The following is a 24,025-nucleotide window of genomic DNA, read 5'->3' on the forward strand; positions in this document are numbered from 1 at the left end:
ACTGAGGCCAATATTTTTCTCCCACTGATTGATGTAGTGTTTTTGTGTTGAGGTAGAATTTAGAACACAAATCACGGAAAAAATAAATAGGCTTTCTATGGCCCACTGAATGAAAGGGAGAGAGGTGGCACACCCAGGAGTCAAGACTGGCACACAAGCTGAAAGGGCAATATTACTCTCCCACTGTTTTTTTATGTATTTTTTGTTTTTTCAGGGAGACTTTAGAAACCCAATAATATTTAAAAAAAAAAATAAATAGGCTTTCTATGGCCCACTGAATGAGAGGGAGAGAGGTGGCACACCCAGGAGTCAAGACTGGCACACAAGCTGAAAGGGCAATATTACTCTCCCACTGTTTTTTTAGGTTTTTTTTTTTTTTCAGGGAGACTTTAGAAACCAAATAATATTAAAAAAAAAAAAAAAAAAATAGGCTTGCTATAGCCCACTGAATGAGAGATAGCACACACAGCAGTGGCACACAAGCCCTGACTGAGGCCAATATTTTTCTCCCACTGATTGATGTAGTGTTTTTGTGTTGAGGTAGATTTTAGAACACAAATCACGGAAAAAATAAATAGGCTTTCTATGGCCCACTCAGTGAGAGATGGCACACACAGGGATGGCACTGTAGCAGAAATGCCAATCTTAATCTCCCACAAAAAAAAAAAAAAAAAAAAAAAAAAAACTGTCCTACAATTACTATCTCCCTGCAGTAATGTAAGCCAGGTATGGCAGGCAGCAATAGGAGTGGACTGATGCACAAATTAAATAAAAAGTGTGGACAAACAAAAAAGATAGCTGTGCAGAAAGGAAGGAACAAGAGGATATGTGCTTTGAAAAAAGCAGTTGGTTTCCACAGTGGCGTACACACAGCAATACAGCTATCACGGAGCCTTCTAGGGCAGCCCAATGAGCTACAGCGCTGAGGGGAAAAAAAAAAAAAAATAGCTTCCACAGTCCCTGCACACCGAAGGTGGTGTTGGACAGTGGAAATCGCTGCAGCACAAGCGGTTTGGTGGTTAGTGGACCCTGCCTAACGCTCTCCCTGCTTCTGACGAAGCGGCAGCAACCTGTCCCTAAGCTCAGATCAGCAGCAGTAAGATGGCGGTCGGCGGGAACGCCCCTTTATAGCCCCTGTGACGCCGCAGACAGCAAGCCAATCACTGCAATGCCCTTCTCTAAGATGGTGGGGACCAGGATCTATGTCATCACGCTGCCCACACTCTGCGTTCACCTTCATTGGCTGAGAAATGGCGCTTTTCGCGTCATTGAAACGCGACTTTGGCGCGAAAGTCGCGTACCGCATGGCCGACAAGCACAGGGGTCGGATCGGGTTTCATGAGACGCCGACTTAGCCAAAAGTCGGCGACTTTTGAAAATGATCGACCCGTTTCGCTCAACCCTAACCTTGATTATAACTGGGTGATGCGCTCTAATAGTGGAGGAGAACCTCAGCAGATGACCGCGCTATTATTGAAGATAATCTCTATATAAAGACCAACATGGATATTACCGTCATATGGTCAGTGGTAGATACCAGCCCTACAGAACATATAAGAGATCACAGCACAGTTACAGATAATGACTTACCGCTGACGTCCTTTATGATGGAATCGTTCACTTTTCACGTCTTTTCCATCTGGCCCAGACCGACATGACAACTTCTTCCAGCCACAACTCGGCTGCAGAGAATGCAACAAAGACCCGATTCACTTCTCATATTCCAGCCCCATCACCATCTATATCCAACCTGCACAAACTCCTTATCCTGCTGATACTCCAATACTGAGCCGCTGCTACCATATGTGTCCCTATTACTGCCCCTGATACCCCAATACTGAGCCTCTGCTGCCGTATGTGTCCCTATTACTGCCCCTGACACCCCAATACTGAGCCGCTGCTGCCGTATGTCCCTATCACTGCACCTGATACCCTGATACTGAGCCTCTGCTTCCGTATGTGTCCCTATTACTGCACCTGATACCCCAATACTGAGCCGCTGCTGCCGTATGTGTCCCTATTACTGCACCTGATACCCCAATACTGAGCCGCTGCTGCCATATGTGTCCCTATTACAGCACCTGATACCCCAATACTGAGCCTCTGCTGCCGTATGTGTCCCTATTACTGCACCTGATACCCCGATACTGAGCCGCTGCTGCCATATGTGTTCCTATTACTGCACCTAACGCCCCAATACTGAGCCACTGCTGCCGTATGTGTCCCTATTACTGCATCTGCTGTGTGGTTCTCTGTACCCTCTAAAAGTAATGCTGGGTGCAAGTGCCCTAGAACAGTGCCCACATTTTGCCCCTTAGGAAGTAATAGTGTCCTGTGTGCCCCTTTGATAGTCACAGTAACCTGAGTTCCCCTATAACAATAAGTGCCCACTTTACATTTAATAATGTCCTGAGTCTCCCCCCTGTACAGCTCCCCTATACACGGTATAATGCCCCCTAACTGTATAGTACCACCCACACAGTATACTGATCCCTTATTAGCCTCCAAAATTGTTTGATGGCTCCAGCACTGTATGATGGCCCCCTCACTGTAATCCCCACACTGTATAATGCACCTTTACTGTAATCCCCACTCTGTATGATGGCCCCATAGATAATCTCCATATAGTATAATGTGCCAGATAGTCCTCAATATAGTACAAGGCAGCACCCCCATAGGCAGACCCTGTAGTATAAGACAGTACCCCTATAGGCAGACCCTGTAGTATTAAGCAGCACCCCCATTGGCAGACCCTGTAGTATAAGACAGCATCCCTATCGGCAGACCCTGTAGCATAAGACAGTACCCCATAGGCAGACCCTGTAGAATAAGGCAGCACCCCATAGGCAGACCCTGTAGTATAAGACAGCACCCCTATCGGCAGATCCTGTAGTATAAGACAGCACCCCATAGGCAGACCCTGTAGTATAAGGCAGCACCCCATAGGCAGACCCTGTAGAATAAGGCAGCACCCATAGGCAGACACTGTAGTATAAGACAGTACCCCCATAGGCAGACCCTGTAGTATTAAGCAGCACCCCATAGGCAGATCCTGTAGTATAAGGCAGCACCCTCCCATAGGCAGATCCTGTAGCATAAGGCAGCCTCCCATAGGCCGATCCCGTATATAAGGCAGCACCCCCATAGGCAGATACTGTATATAAGGCATCACCTCCCATAGGCAGATCCTGTATATAAGGCAGCACCCCCCATAGGCAGATCCTACATATAAAGAAGCACCCCCCAATAGGCAGATCCTGTATATAAGGCAGCACCCCCCCATAGCCACATCCTGTACATAAGGCAGCCCCCCCAATAGGCAGATCCTGTATATAAGGCAACACCCTCCCCTCAATAGGCAGATCCTGTATATAAGGCAGCACCCCCCAATAGGCAGCTCCTGTGTATAAGGCAGCACCCCCCATAGCCAGATCCTGTATATAAGGAAGCACCCCCCAATAGGCAGATCCTGTATATAAGGCAGCACTGTCATGATTCTCAATGGCGAGAGAACATAGCCCAGCATATATAAGAACTAGCTCTTGGAAGATGGAATCTAAACTGACCATGAACTAAACCTGCCGCACAATTAACAGTGGCCGGGTAGCGTGCCTACGTTTTATCCCTAGACGCCCAGCGCCAGCCGGAGGACTAACTAATCCTAGCAGAGGAAAATACAGTCCTGGCTCACCTCTAGAGAAATTTCCCCAAAAGGCAGACAGAGGCCCCCACATATATTGGCGGTGATTTTAGATGAAATGACAAACGTAGTATGAAAATAGGTTTAGCAAAATCGAGGTCCGCTTACTAGATAGCAGGAAGACAGAAAGGGCACTTTCATGGTCAGCTGAAAACCCTATCAAAACACCATCCAGAAATTACTTTAAGACTCTAGTATTAACTCATAACACCAGAGTGGCAATTTCAGATCACAAGAGCTTTCCAGACACAGTAACGAAACAGCAGCTGTGAACTGGAACAAAATGCAAAAACAAACAAGGACGAAAGTCCAACTTAGCTGGGAGTTGTCAAGTAGCAGGAACATGCAAAGAAAGGCTTCTGATTACATTGTTGACCGGCATGAAACTGACAGAGGAGCAAGGTTATATAGAGACTCCCACATCCTGATGGGAACAGGTGAACAGAGAGGATGATGAACACAAGTTCAATTCCACCAGTGGCCACCGGGGGAGCCCAGAATCCAATTTCACAACAGTACCCCCCCCTCAAGGAGGGGGCACCGAACCCTCACCAGAACCACCAGGGCGATCAGGATGAGCCCTATGAAAGGCACGGACAAGATCGGAGGCATGAACATCAGAGGCAGTCACCCAAGAATTATCCTCCTGACCGTATCCCTTCCATTTGACCAGATACTGGAGTTTCCGTCTGGAAACACGGGAGTCTAAGATCTTTTCCACAACGTACTCCAACTCACCCTCAACCAACACCGGAGCAGGAGGCTCAACGGAAGGCACAACCGGTACCTCATACCTGCGCAATAATGACCGATGAAAAACATTATGAATAGAAAAAGATGCAGGGAGGTCCAAACGGAAGGACACAGGGTTAAGAATCTCCAATATCTTGTACGGGCCGATGAACCGAGGCTTAAACTTAGGAGAAGAAACCCTCATAGGGACAAAACGAGAAGACAACCACAACAAGTCCCCAACACAAAGCCGAGGACCAACACGACGACGGCGGTTGGCAAAAAGCTGAGTCTTCTCCTGGGACAACTTCAAATTGTCCACTACCTGCCCCCAAATCTGATGCAACCTCTCCACCACAGCATCCACTCCAGGACAATCCGAAGATTCCACCTGACCGGAGGAAAATCGAGGATGAAACCCCGAATTACAGAAAAACGGGGACACCAAGGTGGCAGAGCTGGCCCGATTATTGAGGGCGAACTCCGCCAATGGCAAAAAAACAACCCAATCATCCTGATCCGCAGACACAAAACACCTCAAATATGTCTCCAAGGTCTGATTAGTCCGCTCGGTCTGGCCATTAGTCTGAGGATGGAAAGCAGACGAAAAAGACAAATCTATGCCCATCCTAGCACAGAATGCCCGCCAAAATCTAGACACGAATTGGGTCCCTCTGTCAGAAACGATATTCTCCGGAATACCATGCAAACGAACAACATTTTGAAAAAACAGAGGAACCAACTCGGAAGAAGAAGGCAACTTAGGCAAGGGAACCAAATGGACCATCTTAGAGAAACGGTCACACACCACCCAGATGACAGACATCTTCTGAGAAACAGGCAGATCCGAAATAAAATCCATCGAGATGTGCGTCCAAGGCCTCTTCGGAATAGGCAAGGGCAACAACAATCCACTAGCCCGAGAACAACAAGGCTTGGCCCGAGCACAAACGTCACAAGACTGCACAAAGCCTCGCACATCTCGTGACAGGGAAGGCCACCAGAAGGACCTTGCCACCAAATCCCTGGTACCAAAGATTCCAGGATGACCTGCCAACGCAGAAGAATGAACCTCAGAGATGACTCTACTGGTCCAATCATCAGGAACAAACAGTCTACCAGGTGGGCAACGATCCGGTCTATCCGCCTGAAACTCCTGCAAGGCCCGCCGCAGGTCTGGAGAAACGGCAGACAATATCACTCCATCCTTAAGGATACCTGTGGGCTCAGAATTACCAGGGGAGTCAGGCTCAAAACTCCTAGAAAGGGCATCCGCCTTAACATTCTTAGAACCCGGTAGGTATGACACCACAAAATTAAACCGAGAGAAAAACAACGACCAGCGCGCCTGTCTAGGATTCAGGCGCCTGGCAGACTCAAGGTAAATTAAATTTTTGTGGTCAGTCAATACCACCACCTGATGTCTGGCCCCCTCAAGCCAGTGACGCCACTCCTCAAAAGCCCACTTCATGGCCAAAAGCTCCCGATTCCCAATATCATAATTCCGCTTGGCGGGCGAAAATTTACGGGAAAAAAAAGCACAAGGTCTCATCACGGGGCAGTCGGAACTTCTCTGCGACAACACCGCCCCAGCTCCGATTTCAGAAGCGTCGACCTCAACCTGAAAAGGAAGAGCAACATCAGGCTGACGCAACACAGGGGCGGAAGAAAAGCGGCGCTTAAGCTCCCGAAAGGCCTCCACAGCATCAGGGGACCAATCAGCAACATCAGCACCCTTCTTAGTCAAATCACTCAATGGTTTAACAACATCAGAAAAACCAGCAATAAATCGACGATAAAAGTTAGCAAAGCCCAAAAATTTCTGAAGACTCTTAAGAGAAGAGGGTTGCGTCCAATCACAAATAGCCTGAACCTTGACAGGATCCATCTCGATGGAAGAGGGGGAAAAAATGTATCCCAAGAAGGAAATCTTTTGAACCCCAAAAACGCACTTAGAACCCTTCACACACAAGGAATTAGACCGCAAAACCTGAAAAACCCTCCTGACCTGCTGGACATGAGAGTCCCAGTCATCCGAAAAAATCAGAATATCATCCAGATACACAATCATAAATTTATCCAAATAATCGCGGAAAATGTCATGCATAAAGGACTGGAAGACTGAAGGGGCATTTGAAAGACCAAAAGGCATCACCAAATACTGAAAGTGGCCCTCGGGCGTATTAAATGCGGTTTTCCACTCATCCCCCTGCTTGATTCGCACCAAATTATACGCCCCACGGAGATCAATCTTAGAGAACCACTTGGCCCCCTTTATACGAGCAAACAAATCAGTCAGCAGTGGTAACGGATATTGATATTTAACCGTGATTTTATTCAAAAGCCGATAATCAATACACGGCCTCAAAGAGCCATCTTTCTTAGACACAAAGAAAAAACCGGCTCCTAAGGGAGATGACGAAGGACGAATATGTCCCTTTTCCAAGGACTCCTTTATATATTCTCGCATAGCAGCGTGTTCAGGCACAGACAGATTAAATAAACGACCCTTAGGGTATTTACTACCCGGGATCAAATCTATGGCACAATCGCACTCCCGGTGCGGAGGTAGTGAACCAAGCTTGGGTTCTTCAAAAACGTCACGATAGTCAGACAAGAATTCAGGAATCTCAGAGGGAATAGATGATGAAATGGAAACCAAAGGTACGTCCCCATGAGTCCCTTTACATCCCCAGCTTAACACAGACATAGCTTTCCAGTCGAGGACTGGGTTATGAGATTGCAGCCATGGCAATCCTAGCACCAAAACATCATGTAGATTATACAGCACCAGAAAGCGAATAATCTCCTGGTGATCCGGATTAATACGCATAGTTACTTGTGTCCAGTATTGTGGTTTATTACTAGCCAATGGGGTGGAGTCAATCCCCTTCAGAGGTATAGGAGCTTCCAAAGGCTCCAAATCATACCCACAGCGTTTGGCAAAGGACCAATCCATAAGACTCAAAGCGGCGCCAGAGTCGACATAGGCGTCCGCGGTAATAGATGATAAAGAACAAATCAGGGTCACAGATAGAATAAACTTAGACTGTAAAGTGCTAATTGAAACAGACTTATCAAGCTTCTTAGTACGCTTAGAGCATGCTGATATAACATGAGTTGAATCACCACAATAGAAGCACAACCCATTTTTTCGTCTAAAATTCTGCCGCTCGCTTCTGGACAGAATTCTATCACATTGCATATTTTCTGGCGTCTTCTCAGTAGACACCGCCAAATGGTGCACAGGTTTGCGCTCCCGCAGACGCCTATCGATCTGAATAGCCATTGTCATGGACTCATTCAGACCCGCAGGCACAGGGAACCCCACCATAACATCCTTAATGGCATCAGAGAGACCTTCTCTGAAAATCGCCGCCAGGGCGCACTCATTCCACTGAGTAAGCACAGACCATTTACGGAATTTTTGGCAGTATATTTCAGCTTCATCTTGCCCCTGAGATAGGGACATCAAAGCTTTTTCCGCCTGAAGCTCTAAATGAGGTTCCTCATAAAGCAACCCCAAGGCCAGAAAAAACGCATCCACATTGAGCAACGCAGGATCCCCTGGTGTCAATGCAAAAGCCCAATCTTGAGGGTCGCCCCGGAGCAAGGAAATTACAATCCTGACCTGCTGTGCAGGATCTCCGGCAGAGCGAGACTTCAGGGACAAAAACAATTTGCAATTATTTTTAAAATTTTGAAAGCAAGATCTATTCCCTGAAAAAAATTCAGGCAAAGGAATTCTAGGTTCAGACATAGGTGCATGAACAAAAAAATCTTGCAAATTTTGTACCTTCGTGGCGAGATTATTCAAACCTGTAGCTACACTCTGAAGATCCATTTCAAACAGGTGAACACAGAGCCATTCAAGGATTAGAAGGAGAGAAAGAGAGGAAGGCTGCAGTATAGGCAGACTAGCAAGTGATTCAATTATGAGCACACTCAGAACTAGAGAAAAAAAAAAAAAAAATTTCAGCAGACTTCTTTTTTCTCTCCTTTCTCAGCCAATAATTTAACCCTTTTTGGCCGGTCAAACTGTCATGATTCTCAATGGCGAGAGAACATAGCCCAGCATATATAAGAACTAGCTCTTGGAAGATGGAATCTAAACTGACCATGAACTAAACCTGCCGCACAATTAACAGTGGCCGGGTAGCGTGCCTACGTTTTATCCCTAGACGCCCAGCGCCAGCCGGAGGACTAACTAATCCTAGCAGAGGAAAATACAGTCCTGGCTCACCTCTAGAGAAATTTCCCCAAAAGGCAGACAGAGGCCCCCACATATATTGGCGGTGATTTTAGATGAAATGACAAACGTAGTATGAAAATAGGTTTAGCAAAATCGAGGTCCGCTTACTAGATAGCAGGAAGACAGAAAGGGCACTTTCATGGTCAGCTGAAAACCCTATCAAAACACCATCCAGAAATTACTTTAAGACTCTAGTATTAACTCATAACACCAGAGTGGCAATTTCAGATCACAAGAGCTTTCCAGACACAGTAACGAAACAGCAGCTGTGAACTGGAACAAAATGCAAAAACAAACAAGGACGAAAGTCCAACTTAGCTGGGAGTTGTCAAGTAGCAGGAACATGCAAAGAAAGGCTTCTGATTACATTGTTGACCGGCATGAAACTGACAGAGGAGCAAGGTTATATAGAGACTCCCACATCCTGATGGGAACAGGTGAACAGAGAGGATGATGAACACAAGTTCAATTCCACCAGTGGCCACCGGGGGAGCCCAGAATCCAATTTCACAACACAGCACCTTATTGTTGTGGCAGTGGTCTTGACACATGGCGGTGCTGTTTTCACAGGAGACGGCATAGCTGGAGCTTTAGCATGGTGTGTCACAGAGCTTCTTTGCTTATGAACATTCAGGGCAAACATTCCTTTTTCACCAAAGTGCCTGGTGTAAGTAACTTTATCCCCTGGATACAGGTCTCTGTCTGGATGTCCTTCCCAGAGATGAGTTTCAACGTCATTGCGGTTGACAAATATTTTGGCATATAGTCCTTGCTCTTTGATAAAGCCCCATCCGCCTTGTAATTTAAAGGCTACGACTGTGCCCTTCTTATGCGGGGCCTGGTTAGTGGTGCGGTCCTTGTGGGCCTGGGCTTTAACTTGTAAGTCACGTTGGTCAAAGGCTCTGCATTGGGCCTGTTGTCTTTCTTCTGTTTCCTCCCACTTGAGAGCGAGCTGGGCCTGGTAGTCTTCCCAACTTAGGACTTCCACGGTTTCTCCCTTGTGTTTTTCCACCCCGGAAAACCCCATAAAGTCCAGTCCAGGATTCACCCAGCGGTATACTGTCCGCTCTGCATATAGCTCACCTGGCAGGGTGGTGGGTGTAATTGGGGCCTTCAGGAATCGCTCCATTCCTGTGGCCTGGTCCCAAGGCTCAGGACATTGGTCGGTGGGTACCGTGGGGAGGTGGCGCTGCTACGGGGCCTATCAGCAGTTCCTCTGTCACTGGGGCAGGGTCACCGTCCTTACCTGCCACAGAGGTGTCTTTGGTGCCGGTCGGTTCCACTGGCGGTGGCGTCTGCAGCGGTGCTGGCGGCGGCTCTGTGAGCGGTGCAGGGAGCGGTGTTGGAGGTGGTGCCGGTGGGTCCTCCGCAGGCATTGTCCGGCATGCGACCTTGGTGTTCACCCGCAGCTGCAGGATCTGGTCGATTAATTCTTCTACTCCGGCCTGCAGGAAGTCAGCGCCAACTGTGGATGCCTGGTTGCAGTGCCTCTCCAGGTGGCTGGGGGAGTCCTCGGCTCCGACCCCATGCTCTGAATCCGGGCGGCTGGCCATGGCATCTTCCATGTGGCTGGCTCCTTCCTCGTCCTTTTCCCACTCTCTTCTCCGGGGGCGGTTTCTGTTTCTCTGTCTCCGCCCACCATTGAGGATCAGGAGGCGGATCTCGGCTGCTGATGGACACGTCCTCAAGGTACAGAGATATTTAGACTGGGCGGCCATTATTCTTTGCGCTTCTCAGTTCGTTCACGCCCACAACGACACGCCATTCTTCTTCTCCTGCGCTCATCGTGGTGCTGTAATGGCGGCAGTTTTGACGGGAATTTTGGCGGTGTTTTGCAATACACAGTCTTTTAGCACAAACAGTTCAAGTACAATTCTGGCTCAGTTCTTAGGCGCACATGACTCGATTTTCAGGTTTAAGTAGATCCTGTTCGTGACACCAAAGTATTGGAGCGCCCCCGTAGGGCAGTGGGGTACTCGGTACGGGGTCTTTCGGTTCTCAAGGGGGATGTCACGGTGGCTGACCCGGTCCGTGGCCCTAGGGACGTCCATTGTAAGTGGGGGAAAGGTCTTTAAAGGGGAAATGTTCGTGACGCCACCTGTGGTATTCGGTCAGGGTGACTGACGCTGCTTAGGGGTCCGCTGGGGTGATGTTATGGCAGCTAGATGGTATACCTTCCCACAGGTGAAGTATATCCCCAGGGCTTCCCAGTGTGTACATGGTGGATGGTGTGAGTCGAAGTGAAGAACGAGGACACAAGGGTGCAGTCTATTTACCTTTTTACTGAAGGCTTCAGCATCCACAGTCCAGAGCACCAGATCACAGGGCAGGCAGAGTCCAGCCGGTCTGGAGGCAAATCCAGAGTCCCCTTATCCTGGTGGAAATCAGTAGCCTTCCTCTAGCGCCTGGGTGTTGTAGTACCTTACTGCTGAGCCTCTCATAAGGTCCTCACAACTGTTGTAGATGTTCTAGATGTTATGTCTTTTTCTCTGTCCCCCAGATGGATAGGAACAACCCGTATGACTGATGGCCTGAGGCTTTTTACAGGGACTCTAGCACGCCCCAGCTCCCACAAGTTGCCACCATGCCTCCTCGGTATAGGTCGGGCAGGTAACGTAGAATTATCTGTCCTGCCGGTCTCTGGAGCAAGGCTTGGAGACTGTTGCTCCCTCGGTGTTTTGGCTACCGGATCCTGAGCCTCAGAAAGGAGGCAGCCTTTTGCAGGGCAGAACTTCTTCTGGTTTCTTCTCTCTTTTTGCTATGACTTCATTTCTCACCCTCTACAATACAATTCGGTTTTTGTGTCTCTTTCTTAGGATGCTGCCGCACACCGGGCCGATGCAGCTCCGTGGCCTTCTGTCTAGGCCTCTGACAGGATCCCACCCCTGTCAGGGACCCACTCTGTCAGCAGCTATTAGATGTTCTTCCTCCCTCTCTGTCTGCCTGACAGGTACTGCCTGGGTGAAGCCCAGTCAGCTTCTGCCTAACTTCCTATACAAACCACCAGTTTTACCTAATTGTGAAGAGTGCCCTAATAGATAGGAGCATAGCTCCCCCTGGTGGACTGGAGTGTGAAGTGTGTTGCATGGTTTGTGATTAGTGTTGAGCGATATCTTTCGATATCCAGAAGTATCGGTATCGGATTGGATCGGCCGATATTAAAAAAATATCGGATATCGCCGATACCGATACCCGATACCAATGCAAGTCAATGGGTCAAAAATATCGGAATTAAAATAAACCCTTTCTTTCCTTGTAGGTTAATTCTACATGAAGGAAAACAACTAAGAATAATGTAGGTTGTATTGGGGGAGGTGGAGGAGACATTAAAGGCATAGAGGTTTAGGCAAATCAAATGGAATAGCAGGAATTATTTACTTTTTTTAAGACGTTCGGAGTTACAAAGATATTTACTATGTTAAGATTTTTTATATTTTGTCAGATATTTATGTTTCACTACTTCCATGCTCTTCACCTTCTTTTTTACTTCTCCCACACTTTCTTCTTCATCATCCGCAGCAGCAGCATCTTTTTCATCAACTTCTCCTTCACCTTAATCATCTTCTTCTTCTTCACCTTCTTCCTATTATTATTTTTTTTACATTCTTCATATTCTTTTTATTCAACTATTATTCTTCATATTCTACTTCTTCATCTTCTTCTTCATCATATTCTTGTTTGTGACAGGCCTTCCTGTAGTTGTTATCTATAAAAGTTTGAAGATTACACCTTCCGTTCTGCCTGTCCCAAAAGATTTACAACAGGATTTGCCCATGTTCAGTTTGGCCTGCAGCAGCAGGTTTTTTCCAGGGGCACCACGAGGAGGAACGGACTCACCGCCATACACTGCTTAGTCTTCTTCTGCTTATAATTTAGATATCTTTTGCTCTGATTTTTAGTCTTATGCTTAATGTTATTCTGCTTTTTGTTCTGCAGCTTCTTGTTCTTCTACTTCTCGGTCTTCAGGGTCGTCGTCTCCAGGGTTATCGTCTCCGGGGTCATCGTCTTCTTCGGGGTGGTCTTCAGGGTCATCGTCTCCAGGGCCGTCGTCTCAGGGGTCGTTGTCTCCTGGGTCGTCATCATCTACGGGGTGGTCTTCAGGGTCGTCGTCTTTAGGGTCTTGAACTTGGAAATGTAGCAGAAGGTACAAGAAGGCTGAGGAAGAAGGCTCTGCCCGGAACCAGCTGACGGTACTGGAACCAGGATGTGGAGCAGAAGGTACAAGAGCAAAATACACTGCCGAGAACCAGCTGACGGTACTGGAACCCGGATGGCTAGCCGAAGGTACAAGAGCCAATGGAACTACGGAGGACCAACTGACGGTACTGGAACCCGGTTACTAAGCAGGAGGTACCCGTGCCAGAAAGCACTACCAAGGACCACCAGACGTTGGTGGAACTCAGATACCAAGACGGAGGCACCTAAGCCAAAGGCTCTGCCCAGAACCAGCTGACGGTACTGGAACCAGGATGGGGAGCAGAAGGTACAAGAGCTAAAGACACTGCCGAGAACCAGCTGACGGTACTGGAACCCGGATGGCTACCCGAAGGTACAAGAGCCAATGGAACTACCGAGGACCAGCTGATGGTACTGGAACCCGGTTACTAAGCAGGAGGTACCCATGCCAGAAAGCACTACCAAGGACCACCAGACGTTGGTGGAACTCGGATACCCAGAAGAAGGTACCTAAGCCAAAGGCTCTGCCTGGAACCAGCTGACAGTACTGGAACCCAGGGGGACCTTTTCAAGATTGACTTCTAAAGAACCAGCTAATGGTGCTGGAACTCAGAAAGTCAGCAGAAGGTCCACATGAACAAAAAATTGCAAGGCCGCGAGCTGGCCGGAGTTACCGAAACCCACAGTCCTACAGGGGGTGCTTGTCCTATTGGCACTACGGAACCAGCCTTCATTGCCAGATACCGCAGCCCACATAAGAAACACCTAAACTGCAGGCACCATAGAGTCAGATAACCCGACCGCAACACAACAGGACAACGGATTGGTGGCAAAGTGACTTGGACACTGCCCAGAAACAGCTGGCGTGCTGGAACCAGGCTGGGCAGGAGGGAGTACCCGTGCCAAAGACACTTCTGAGCAGCAACTGGTGGTGTTGGAGTCCAGGGATTACATGACAAACAGAGTGTAGGCTGAGGTCTAGTGTTGAGCATTCCAATACCGCAAGTATCGGTTATCGGCCGATACTTGCGGTATCGGAATTCCGATACCGAGATCCGATACTTTTGTGGTATCGGGAATCGGTATCGGGATTAATATCAATGTGTAAAAGAAAGAATTAAAATAAAAAATAGGGATATACTCACCTCTCCGGCGGCCCCTGGACTTTACCGCCGTAACCGGGAGCCGTTGTACCTAAGAATGCGCGCTTGAAGGGCCTTAGATGACGTCACGGCGCTCTGATTGGTCCGTAGCGGTCGCGCTAGGCGCCCATTCTTAGGTACAAAGGTACAAAGGTTGAAAGGGAATCTTTAACCCCCCAGGCGTTTGCAACTAAAAGAGCCACCTTGTGCAGCACTAATGCTGCACAAGGAAAAGGTGGCTCTTTTAATTATGCTCCTTGCACATGCTGAAGTTAACACTTATAAAATGTGTCCCCTCATACCGTTAAAACCATCCTGGAGGCGGGACTTTCCTTCTTAATGAGACTCAGCACAGCCGTCATTCATACCCCCTTGGCGCCATGCGCCGCCTCCTCAGCACTGTTTGAATCTGTCCCGCAGCCTGCACTGTTATGTTATCCCTTGGCCATGTGCAGTTAGCGCTGCCCGTCTTCAGACATCATTTGTTGTCAGGCTGGCTGCGCCTGTGCGGCCGCCCTGCCCGAGATCCGCCCCGCAGATTTATTCACACTGCGGGGCTGGGATTCCTGGGCATGCGCAGTGCATATCTTCGCCTCTCACTCATCTCCTTCCGCATTCTTCAGACTCTGTGGCATCAGCTGATCCCTAATCACATGCCACGAACGTGATGCGGCACAGTCTGAAGAACGCGGAAGGAGATGAGTGAGAGGCCAAGATATGCACTGCGCATGCCCCGGAATCTCAGCCCCACAGTGTCTTCAGATTTATTCACACTGCGGGGCTGGGATTCTGGGGCATGCACAGTGCATATGTTGGTCTCTCACTCATCTCCTTCCGCCTTTTTCAGACTGTGCCCCGTCAGCTGATCCCTAATCGCATGCCATGGCCATGACGCGGCATAGTCTGATAAGGCGGAATGAGATGAGTGAGAGGCCAAGATATGCACTGCGTATGCCCCGGAATCCCAGCCCCGCAGTGTGAATAAATCTGAAGACACTGCGGGGCTGGGATTCCTGAGCATGCGCAGTGCATATCTTCGCCTCTCACTCATCTCCTTCTGCCTTCTTCAGACTGTGCGGCGTCAGCTGATCCCTAATCGCATGCCACGGCCATGACGCGGCACAGTCTGAAGATGGCGGAAGGAGATGAGTGAGAGGCCAAGAAATGCACTGCGCATGCCCAGGAATCCCAGCCCCACAGTGTGAATAAATCTGAAGACACTGTGGGGCGTGATCTCGGGCAGCGCTGGCGCACAGGCACAGCCAGCCTGACAACAAATGATGTCAGAAGACGGGCAGCACTAACCGCGCATGGCTAAGGGATAACATAACAGCGCAGGCTCTGGGAAAAATTCAAACAACGCTGAGGAGGCGGCGCCCAGCGCCAAGGGGGTATGAATGACGGCTGTGCTGCGTCTCATTAAGAAGGAAAGTCCCACCTCTGGGACGGTTTCACAGTATGAGGGGACACATTCTGTAAGTGTTAACTTCAGCGTGTGCAAGGAGAATAACTAAAAGAGCCACCTTGTCCAAATGCAGCATTAGTGCTGCACAAGTTGGCTCTTTTAGTTACAAACGCCTGGGGGACAGGTTCCCTTTAATTTCTGTAGTAGTGTGAGTGTGGAGGCAGCAGGAGAAATTGCCGGATACACAGCAGGGTATCAGCTGACGTTACTGAAACCCAATAACACGGCAGCAAATGTTGACTGTGCAGACAGCACTTCTGGGCAGCAACTGGCAGTGTTGGAGCCCAGGGATTACAGAAGAAAAAGAGTGTATGCCGAAGCCTAATTGGAGCAAGTTTAATTTCTGAAGTTGTGTGAGTTTGGAGGGTGCAGGAGCAATTGTGGGATACACAGCAGGGGAGCAGCTGACCTTACTGAACCCCACTAACACAGGAGCTAGTGTTTTTCTCTGTGCAAACAGCACTTCCAGGCAGCAACTGGCGGTGTTGGAGCCCAGGGAAAGCAGGAGGAGCAGACTGGAGGTATTGCCGCACACACAGCAGAGGATCAGCTGGTGTTACTGAACCCCAATAACAGAGGAGCAACTGTTGACTGTGCAGACAGCACTTCCGGGCTGCAACCGGCGGTTTTGGAGCCCAGGGTCAATGGTAGAAACTGATGGCAGAAATTGCCGCACACACATCAGGGGATCAGCTGGCGTTACTGAACTCCAATAACAGAGGATCAACTGTTGACTGTGCAGCACTTCCGAGCAGCAACTGGCGGTGTTGGAGCCCAGGGAAAGCAGGAGGAGTAGACAGGAGGTATTGCCGCACATACAGCAAGGAAGCAGCTGGCGTTGCTGAACCCCAATAACACTGGAGCAGGTGTTGACTGTGCAGACAGCACTTCTGAGCAGCAACTGGCAGTGTTGGAGCCCTGGGAATGCAGGAGAAGCAGAGTGGATGCATTGCCGAACACAGAGCAGGGGATCAGCTGACGTTACTGAACCCCAAAAACACTGGAGCAGGTGTTGACTGTGCAGACGGCACTTCCGAGCAGCAACTGGTGGTGTTGAAGCCCAGGGAATGCAGGAAAAGCAGAGTGTAGGCTGAGGCCTAATTGGAGCAAGTTGAAAGGGAGCCTTTAACCCCCACAGGCATTTGTAACTGAAAGAGCCACCTTGTGCATCACTAATGCTGCACAAGGAAAAGGTGGCTCTTTAAGTTATGCTCCTTGCAGACACTGAACTTAACACTTATAAAATGTGTCCCCTCATACCGTGAAACCGTCCCGGAGGTGGGACTTTCCTTCGGAATGGGACGCAGCACAGCCGTCATTCATACCCCCTTTGCGGTGGGCGCCGCCTCCTCAGCGTTGTTTGAATCTGTCCCAGAGCCTGCGCTGTTATGTTAAATCTTGGGCATGCGCCGTTAGCGCTGCCCATCTTCTGACATCATTTGGTGTCAGGCAGACTGCTCCTGTGCGGCTGCGCTAGCCCGAGATTGCGACCCGCAGTGTCTTCTGATTTATTCACACTGCGGGGCTGGGATTCATGGGCATGTGCATGGCATATCTTCACCTCTCACTCATCTCCTTCCACCTTCTTCAGACATGGCAGACAGACAGACGTGGCATGCGATTAGGGATCAGCTGACGCCGCACAGTCTGAAGAAAGCGGAAGGAGATGAGTGAGAGGCCAAGATATGCCTGAGAATTGGCCTTTATTAAACAACTGGCCCAAAACGTCCTGCTTGTACTGGAGTATCCGGCCTACTCACCAGAGCATCTGGTAAGGATCCATCATCTTCTATATCTCCAGATTACCAGCCATATAGCAGAAGGTCAGATGTATGATATCAGACTCCTCCCTGTCCGCTCCAGGCAGACAGAGGATATTTTATGGCAGCCTGTCTCTGCGGCTCCATCATCTGTGATGACAGTCTGTACTCAGCAGTGCGGAGTTTGTATTTCCGCCTCTGTCTCACGCAATTATCGTTATCTTCCTTCTTGTAAATGCTGCAGTTCTGATAGACGTTATTAGAGAACAGTTGTATATACAACTCCCTTATATATTATTGTGGATTTATTGGAGGGAGCGGCCGTGTATAGTCTGTCCTATACTGAAATAATCATGTAAATCCAGTATTACTTTTTCCTGCCTTATATATGCAGTAATTTAGTGTTTGTGAAATGTTATATTAATTGTATATATTATATCCGTCAGGAAACATCAGAAGATGACTCCGCAGAGACACAAAACCTCTATATTGCTGACCCTGATACCAGTCAGCCGGGGCGATACCCTGGTCTGATGGAAGGTAAGCCGAGCATCTAATATTTTACATTCAATATCAAGTTATAGAGAACGGCAAAGAATATGGAGATTTACTCTTCATACTCTCTATGAGGTCGGTGACAGCTAATGGACCCCCTATACACTATAATGAAGGGGGCTAATGTAATTCAGATTCTCCCCTCTGAGCTCTTCTCAGCCCCCAATCACGTCATTGTTGTGACTTGATCAGATCCTGAGCAATCACACATTTATAGTACAGTATATATAGATATGCCGTAATTATATACAGTGTGCAGAATATCCATACACCTCGTAGTACTCCATGTCCAGGGGTCTCGCCATTACCTTCATTACATGGATGTGTTCTATAATAAGTGCTGATATAGACTAATACCTGACGTCACTTCATTATTTCATCATTACTTTAGGAATAACTGTGCCGGCAAATACTGATGGAGGAATATGTGAGACACCAGAGATCATCCAGGAATCTGCCAGTGTAAGTATCAGAGGGACGTCTGTGTATCATCAGATGACGGGTGTGAATTACACATTCCATATTGTACCCCATATGATAATGGGATATCGCTGTTCTTTATGTAGATCAGACCTATTGTGTGTAATGATGGCGTTATTATTCTGCCTCCTCTGTGTGATGTCCCCTATCCTCCCCTGCAGCACAATGATATCTGTGTCTGGGGGATATCCCCCTATAATATAATAGTGTCTGTGGAGGGTCCGGCTTGTATCACGTCCTCTGCATCTGCTGCAGTGTAATCAGCGGGGACATAATGTAGAAGTGAGACCTTCCTGCATCTGGAGCTTATATGTTTCTTCAGCTTCTGTGTCTTATTGTCATTTCTTATTCCTTTTTAGGCCTTGATCGGATCATATAACCCGTGGAGGTTACCTTCTAAGAACGACTATAAGCCGATCAAACTGATCAACTTTGGAGCCTTTGGGTGAGCTTTATTTTGGTATAATATTTATTTCTTCCTTATGATGATGTTTATGTCTCTGCGTCCTGCCCCTGCAATGTTCCCATAGAACAATTAGATGAGTCCACATCACTGTCCACGTCTGTCACTATTCAGGGATGAGGACCCCCATTGGTGATCATTTATGGGGTGTTATTTTATGTAATTCTAGACATGGATTTCTAGGGTCGGCCACCCATCTAGTTTTAATCTATTTATTTTATAGACACATTGTAAGAATTCATACTAAATCTTGGATTTTCCTCTTCTCCAGGGCCGTCCACCTAATGCGCCATAAAGATACAAACCTAGTATGCGCTATGAAGAAAATAGACAGACAGAACCTGAACGAGCCAAGGAGACTTGAACGAGCCTTTCTGGAGAGGGACGTCTCAATCTTCGCTGATTGTCCCTTTGTGGCCTCCATGTTCTGCTCCTTTGCTACTAAACTTCATCTGTGTATGGTCATGGAGCCTCGTCTGCTGAATCCTAGCACCTTTATATAGGGTCACTCTGCAGTATACTGTATATGGCACCGGTCACACTTGCGAGTACAATGAGAGAAACTCGCGCAAGTGTGTAGCCTCAATACCCGGCACTGCCGCCGGCACTCGGGACTGGAACGTTCAGCTGTATAGAAATACATGCAGCCTAACGCTCCGGTCCCGAGTGTCTGCGGCAGTGCCGGGTATTGAAGCGAGAGACTTGCTCGAGTTTCTCTCAGTGTACTCGCAAGTGTGACTATCTCTATATATTAGATCCTGCCCCAATGTCTGTTATTTCTCATTCCCCCTCATCATGTGTAATTTACATTGTAACAAACCCTCACCTGTCATATTTGCTTTCTCCTGTAGGAGGAGACTGTAGTAAGCTTTTAAAGTACAGGGGTCCTTTACCTGTCACCCTGGCCCGTATGTACATTGCTGAAACAGTTCATGCTGTGGAATACCTGCATAGCTACGGTGTGGTGCACCGAGACCTGAAGCCCGAGAAGTAAGTGACCTATATAGCATAATAAATGGGGAAGAAGTAGAGCTTGTTTTACAGTCTATGGGTTATTACTTGGTGCTGACGTCATCTTTTCTTTCACAGCCTCCTGAGTGATAACATCAACAGGACACATTAAAGTCACTGATTTAGGAATTTGCAAACTCGGCCTCATGAGACCGACATCAGACACCTACAAGGCTCCATTTGACGACATCACTAACGAGTTCCTTGATAATGAGGTCAGCTTTACTTACAGGATCTTCTACTTCACAAATCTCATCTATTTCTCCTTCTCTGATAATTTCTCATCTAGAAAACGTTTCCACTGACGTTATTGGTCACAATTATATTTATTGATCATAATCTAATTTTTCTGTTGGTTTCCAGATTCTTGGCACACCTAGTTACATGGCTCCAGAAGTCATCTTAAAGAAAGGATATGGAAGGCCTGTTGACTGGTGGTCAATATGGATCATCCTATATGAATTTCTTCTTGGATTTACACCATTTAATGGGACTTCCAAAAAGGAGATTTACTGTAGTATCATCAGGGGTAAGTAAAATAATCTGCATGCTATGTGATGTCTCAGTTATTTGGTTTGCTTGATTATGTGGTTTATTTCCCACCTCTGTTAAGGAAAATATGAAAAAAATGAAGAAGTTTTAATTCCTGTAATATTTCTTTCTTATATAACAGATGACATAACTTGGAATTATCAGAAATACTCTCCTCCACCCGATGCTCAAAATTTAATCACTGAGCTACTCAGAAAAAATCCAACACATAGACTTGGAACTGGTAATAATATAATAGTATTATTAATGACTAGTGATGTGCCAACCAGGGGATTTTCAGGTCTGGGCGAACATTTAAAAATGTTTGGATTAGGTACCTGAACCTGGACCACATTTAGATGAATGGGGGGCCTGACTATCTATTATTTCCCAAGCTGTCATTTGTGTGACAGCACGGGAACACACAGCCTATGATCGGCGGTAAGATTGTTACTGCTGGTCAGAGTGCTGCAGTACTCACATTGTCAGATGACAGCATGTTAGCCAGAAGCTGTGACTGGCTGTAAAATAGATACAGCTGGTCACAAGAGTCGGCTGATGAGAGTAATACTCATCATCCTACACATGCTCTCGCTGATAGCAAGGTTTTCCTCTATTTTTGATAATCAGCTTATGTAAAGCTGACTGCTGCAGGCTAGAACCTCCAGCTGTCAGTTTTTATTGGCTGGTTATCAAAAATAGAGGGGTCCCCATGCTGTATGTTTTAATTATTTAAATAAATAATTTTAAAAAATGGTGTGGGGTCCATGGCAAACAGCCGGTGTTTAACCCAAACAGTAACATGGACATCTTGGAAAAGTCTGTGCTTGGGGTCCGTGCACTGACAGTAGTTGTTCGGAATGGGTCCCGAACGTTATTGTTCGGGTTCTCCCATCGCTATTAATGACTTATTATGCCTATATGAGAAGAGAAATGATTGTGTCCATGAGGAGCAGCACATAAGTTCTCTAGTCTACCTACTTTCAGGACATTTCTGTCATATCAGCTCTGTTACATCTTAAGTTCAGATTAGCATAACCTGTACAGATATGGAGCAGTTTCTCTGAAAATGACTATATCAATTTCTTTCTTGTCTTCCTTTTCCAGATGGAGCAAATGAGATCAAATGTCATCAATTTCTACGTTACTTAGACTTTGAAAACCTTCTAAGTCAGAAGTCCCTGTTTGTTCCTGATTTAAAGTCAGATGAGGACACCCACTACTTTATCAGTAAGTAAAATAAGACGTCATCTGCAGAAAACCGCCATGTGTCTAGTCTTTCAGTTTGCGTGACAATTATCACAATTCCATTAGTGATAACATGGTGACCTGTCTGACCCTGGTTTTATACTAATAATATCTTATAACAATTGTATTTTTCAGCTCGCCATAGGACATGCAAACATATTGATTCAGATAAGGGTGACACAAGTGGGAACAATGACTGGACAGAAGTCCAAAATTTTGTTTCATCTTCTCAGAGGTTTTCCAAAGTAAGTATATAGCCAATAAAATGCATAAAACTATCATTAGAAAAAAGTTTCAAAATACATCTATTATATATTTCTCTGTTTTAGCTATATACCCCCAATACCGGGATGATGACCAATGAAGAGCCTATATCAGCTCCAATGTGTTCCCCAGAGAACAGCGAAATACACTCAGACGTGTGAGTAGATTATTATCATTATTATGAGATTTAGTTCTGATATATGTCAAATCCAAAATACAAGACACGAGTAACAAATCTAAATCCAGCATCCACGGCTCCATGATTGCTGATTTCTGTAGGTCTGGCTTGTGATTTCACTGTAGCAATAGCTGATCAATGTGACCAACCGTTCATTTCCAGTTCACTACAGGCCAATATTACTAGTACCACTCCATTCTGGCTGTTGTCCTAATTGCCGATAGGTGTTCTTACTTGTTTCTATTGTTTTTACATTCAATTTACTTGTCTTTCTTCTACCAAACAGGCAGAGCGAGTCTTCTCCAAAACCTGATAGTGACAATCAGTGTTTAACTACTAAAAGCAGCGAGTCATCCTTGCCCTCATTGTCAGGTATGTACAGATTTATAGGCCATTCACTTATAGTCTATAATACTAAATGCTCAGAAAATTACTTACTCTTTTTCGCTGTCCCCCTCAGTATTCTGTTTTGTTTTATTAAAATGTTCCATACGAATCAAGAGTTATTGTCCTTTTTTATTTAGTGCTAACTTTTATGGTCTTTATCAAGGGGGCGTGGTTCACAGGATTCTCTGGGGCGTGTCTACAGGCTGCTCTGCAATAATTACCTGTGAGCCACGCCCCCATGGTAAAGACCTAAAGACCATTACAAATAGCACTAAATAAAAAGGTCCAAATCTCTGGAGCCGTACAGGGGATTTTAACAAATCTGAAAAACCAGAATAATCAGGAGATCAGTGGGAATAAAGTAGAGTGAGTCCTGGACACTTCTGACCTGGTGACGGGTCCACTTAAAAGTTACTGACTATATATTATCACTGTGGATTGCTGCAAGTAATGTCATGGTAATAAGGGGACATAGTTCTTTTGGGAGACCCCACATGCCGGCACACAGAAAAGCTACAGTTGCATATTAATCAGTTTGCATAACTCTATAATGATACAGAGCTAATCTTATAGGAGTTTATAACCAACATCTGTTTCTGACTTTTTGATTAGATTCTCCTGTTCAGAAGAGATGAAAATATTTTCTAAAACTGAGAAAACAACAAAAAAACGAGAACATAGAAGAGGGGGAAAGGAGGCGAGGTAAGTGTGACAATGAGCTCCATGTTGTATGATGTCAGTGAGAAGAATTCATGTGGAGCAGATGTCATCTGTCAGTGGTGGGATTGTCACATGTATGATGACTGACAATGATCCTGTACCTGTGTATGGAGAAGATCCCTCTACCATCCCCCCACAGTGACACCACTGTAGTATCCTCTAATATGGAGTCCCATTACTTACATGAGTTTTACATCTTTTCTCATAGGTTCGATCTTCCGCCGGATGATATCATCCTGCCGGCGTGGATTCTCCAGGGCTGCTCGCGCTGTCAGAGAAAGCTGCCTTTTTGCCTGCTTTGACCAGGGCAACATTGACTTTTCAAGGACAGAAAACCCCCACATCTAGCGCCCTGAAGAAAGTGCAGCACATCCACCATCATTGCTGCATCTGTATGGAAGGACTTGTACATCTACCTGTGGCCTTCTGACCTGCAAGAAACATCTGCAAATGTTGAAGGCCCCATTAAGAATATCTCTTTATCCTTCCCTACAATTCTTAATTGAAAATTGTAAATAAATACAAATTTAAAATTGATTAATGTCCTTTTGAATCTAATTGAATAATAGTAACAATAACACCTTTACCACCTCAGACATATAGGTACGTGTAAGATTGGCTCCACCTGTTTTCTGCAGGTTCCAGTGCTGAGCCCTCAACTTTTTGGGCACATGTCAGCTGATTTGATCATTCTCTGACAGAGGCATTTAACATGCTCGTGCCAGAAGCGCATCACCAATCCAGCCCATCGGTGCCCGTGTCACATGAGCATGAGTTGCCGATGGGTTGGAATGACAAGTCGGGGTCTGCAAGAGACCCCTGTGGTTGTCATTGCTGGATAGCTATGAGCACCACCGAGCGGTCGGCCCTCCTTTTAAATGACCATTTCTGCTACACAGAGCTGTGCTGCAGCCCTGCTCTGTGTAACACAAGTCATCGGATGATCGCAGCTTCTAGTCTT

General features: G+C 46.8%; 2 protein-coding genes across 2 annotated transcripts in view; both read left to right on the forward strand.

The window, feature by feature from the left end:
- Positions 1 to 19,228, forward strand: part of LOC143804026 (uncharacterized) — a 185,485-nt gene extending 166,257 nt beyond the window's left edge. Inside the window, exons 4-7 of the mRNA XM_077281771.1 lie at positions 17,674 to 17,767; positions 18,174 to 18,244; positions 18,622 to 18,707; positions 18,997 to 19,228. Coding sequence (XP_077137886.1) covers positions 17,674 to 17,767; positions 18,174 to 18,244; positions 18,622 to 18,707; positions 18,997 to 19,228 — 483 coding nt within the window. The remainder of the gene's footprint in view (positions 1 to 17,673; positions 17,768 to 18,173; positions 18,245 to 18,621; positions 18,708 to 18,996) is intronic.
- A 187-nt stretch (positions 19,229 to 19,415) lies between these two features.
- Positions 19,416 to 23,548, forward strand: LOC143810121 (microtubule-associated serine/threonine-protein kinase 3-like). The gene is made up of 10 exons (XM_077293013.1): positions 19,416 to 19,715; positions 19,815 to 19,951; positions 20,100 to 20,265; positions 20,410 to 20,511; positions 21,375 to 21,497; positions 21,651 to 21,760; positions 21,845 to 21,936; positions 22,244 to 22,329; positions 22,957 to 23,046; positions 23,273 to 23,548. Exons 2-9 carry the CDS (start codon positions 19,883 to 19,885, stop codon positions 22,977 to 22,979), a joined length of 771 nt encoding a protein of 256 aa, XP_077149128.1. The 5' UTR covers positions 19,416 to 19,715; positions 19,815 to 19,882; the 3' UTR covers positions 22,980 to 23,046; positions 23,273 to 23,548.
- The last annotated feature ends 477 nt before the right edge of the window (positions 23,549 to 24,025 follow it).

The sequence above is a fragment of the Ranitomeya variabilis genome, chromosome 2 (genome assembly GCF_051348905.1).
Source record: "Ranitomeya variabilis isolate aRanVar5 chromosome 2, aRanVar5.hap1, whole genome shotgun sequence".
NCBI classification, from domain to species: domain Eukaryota; kingdom Metazoa; phylum Chordata; class Amphibia; order Anura; family Dendrobatidae; genus Ranitomeya; species Ranitomeya variabilis.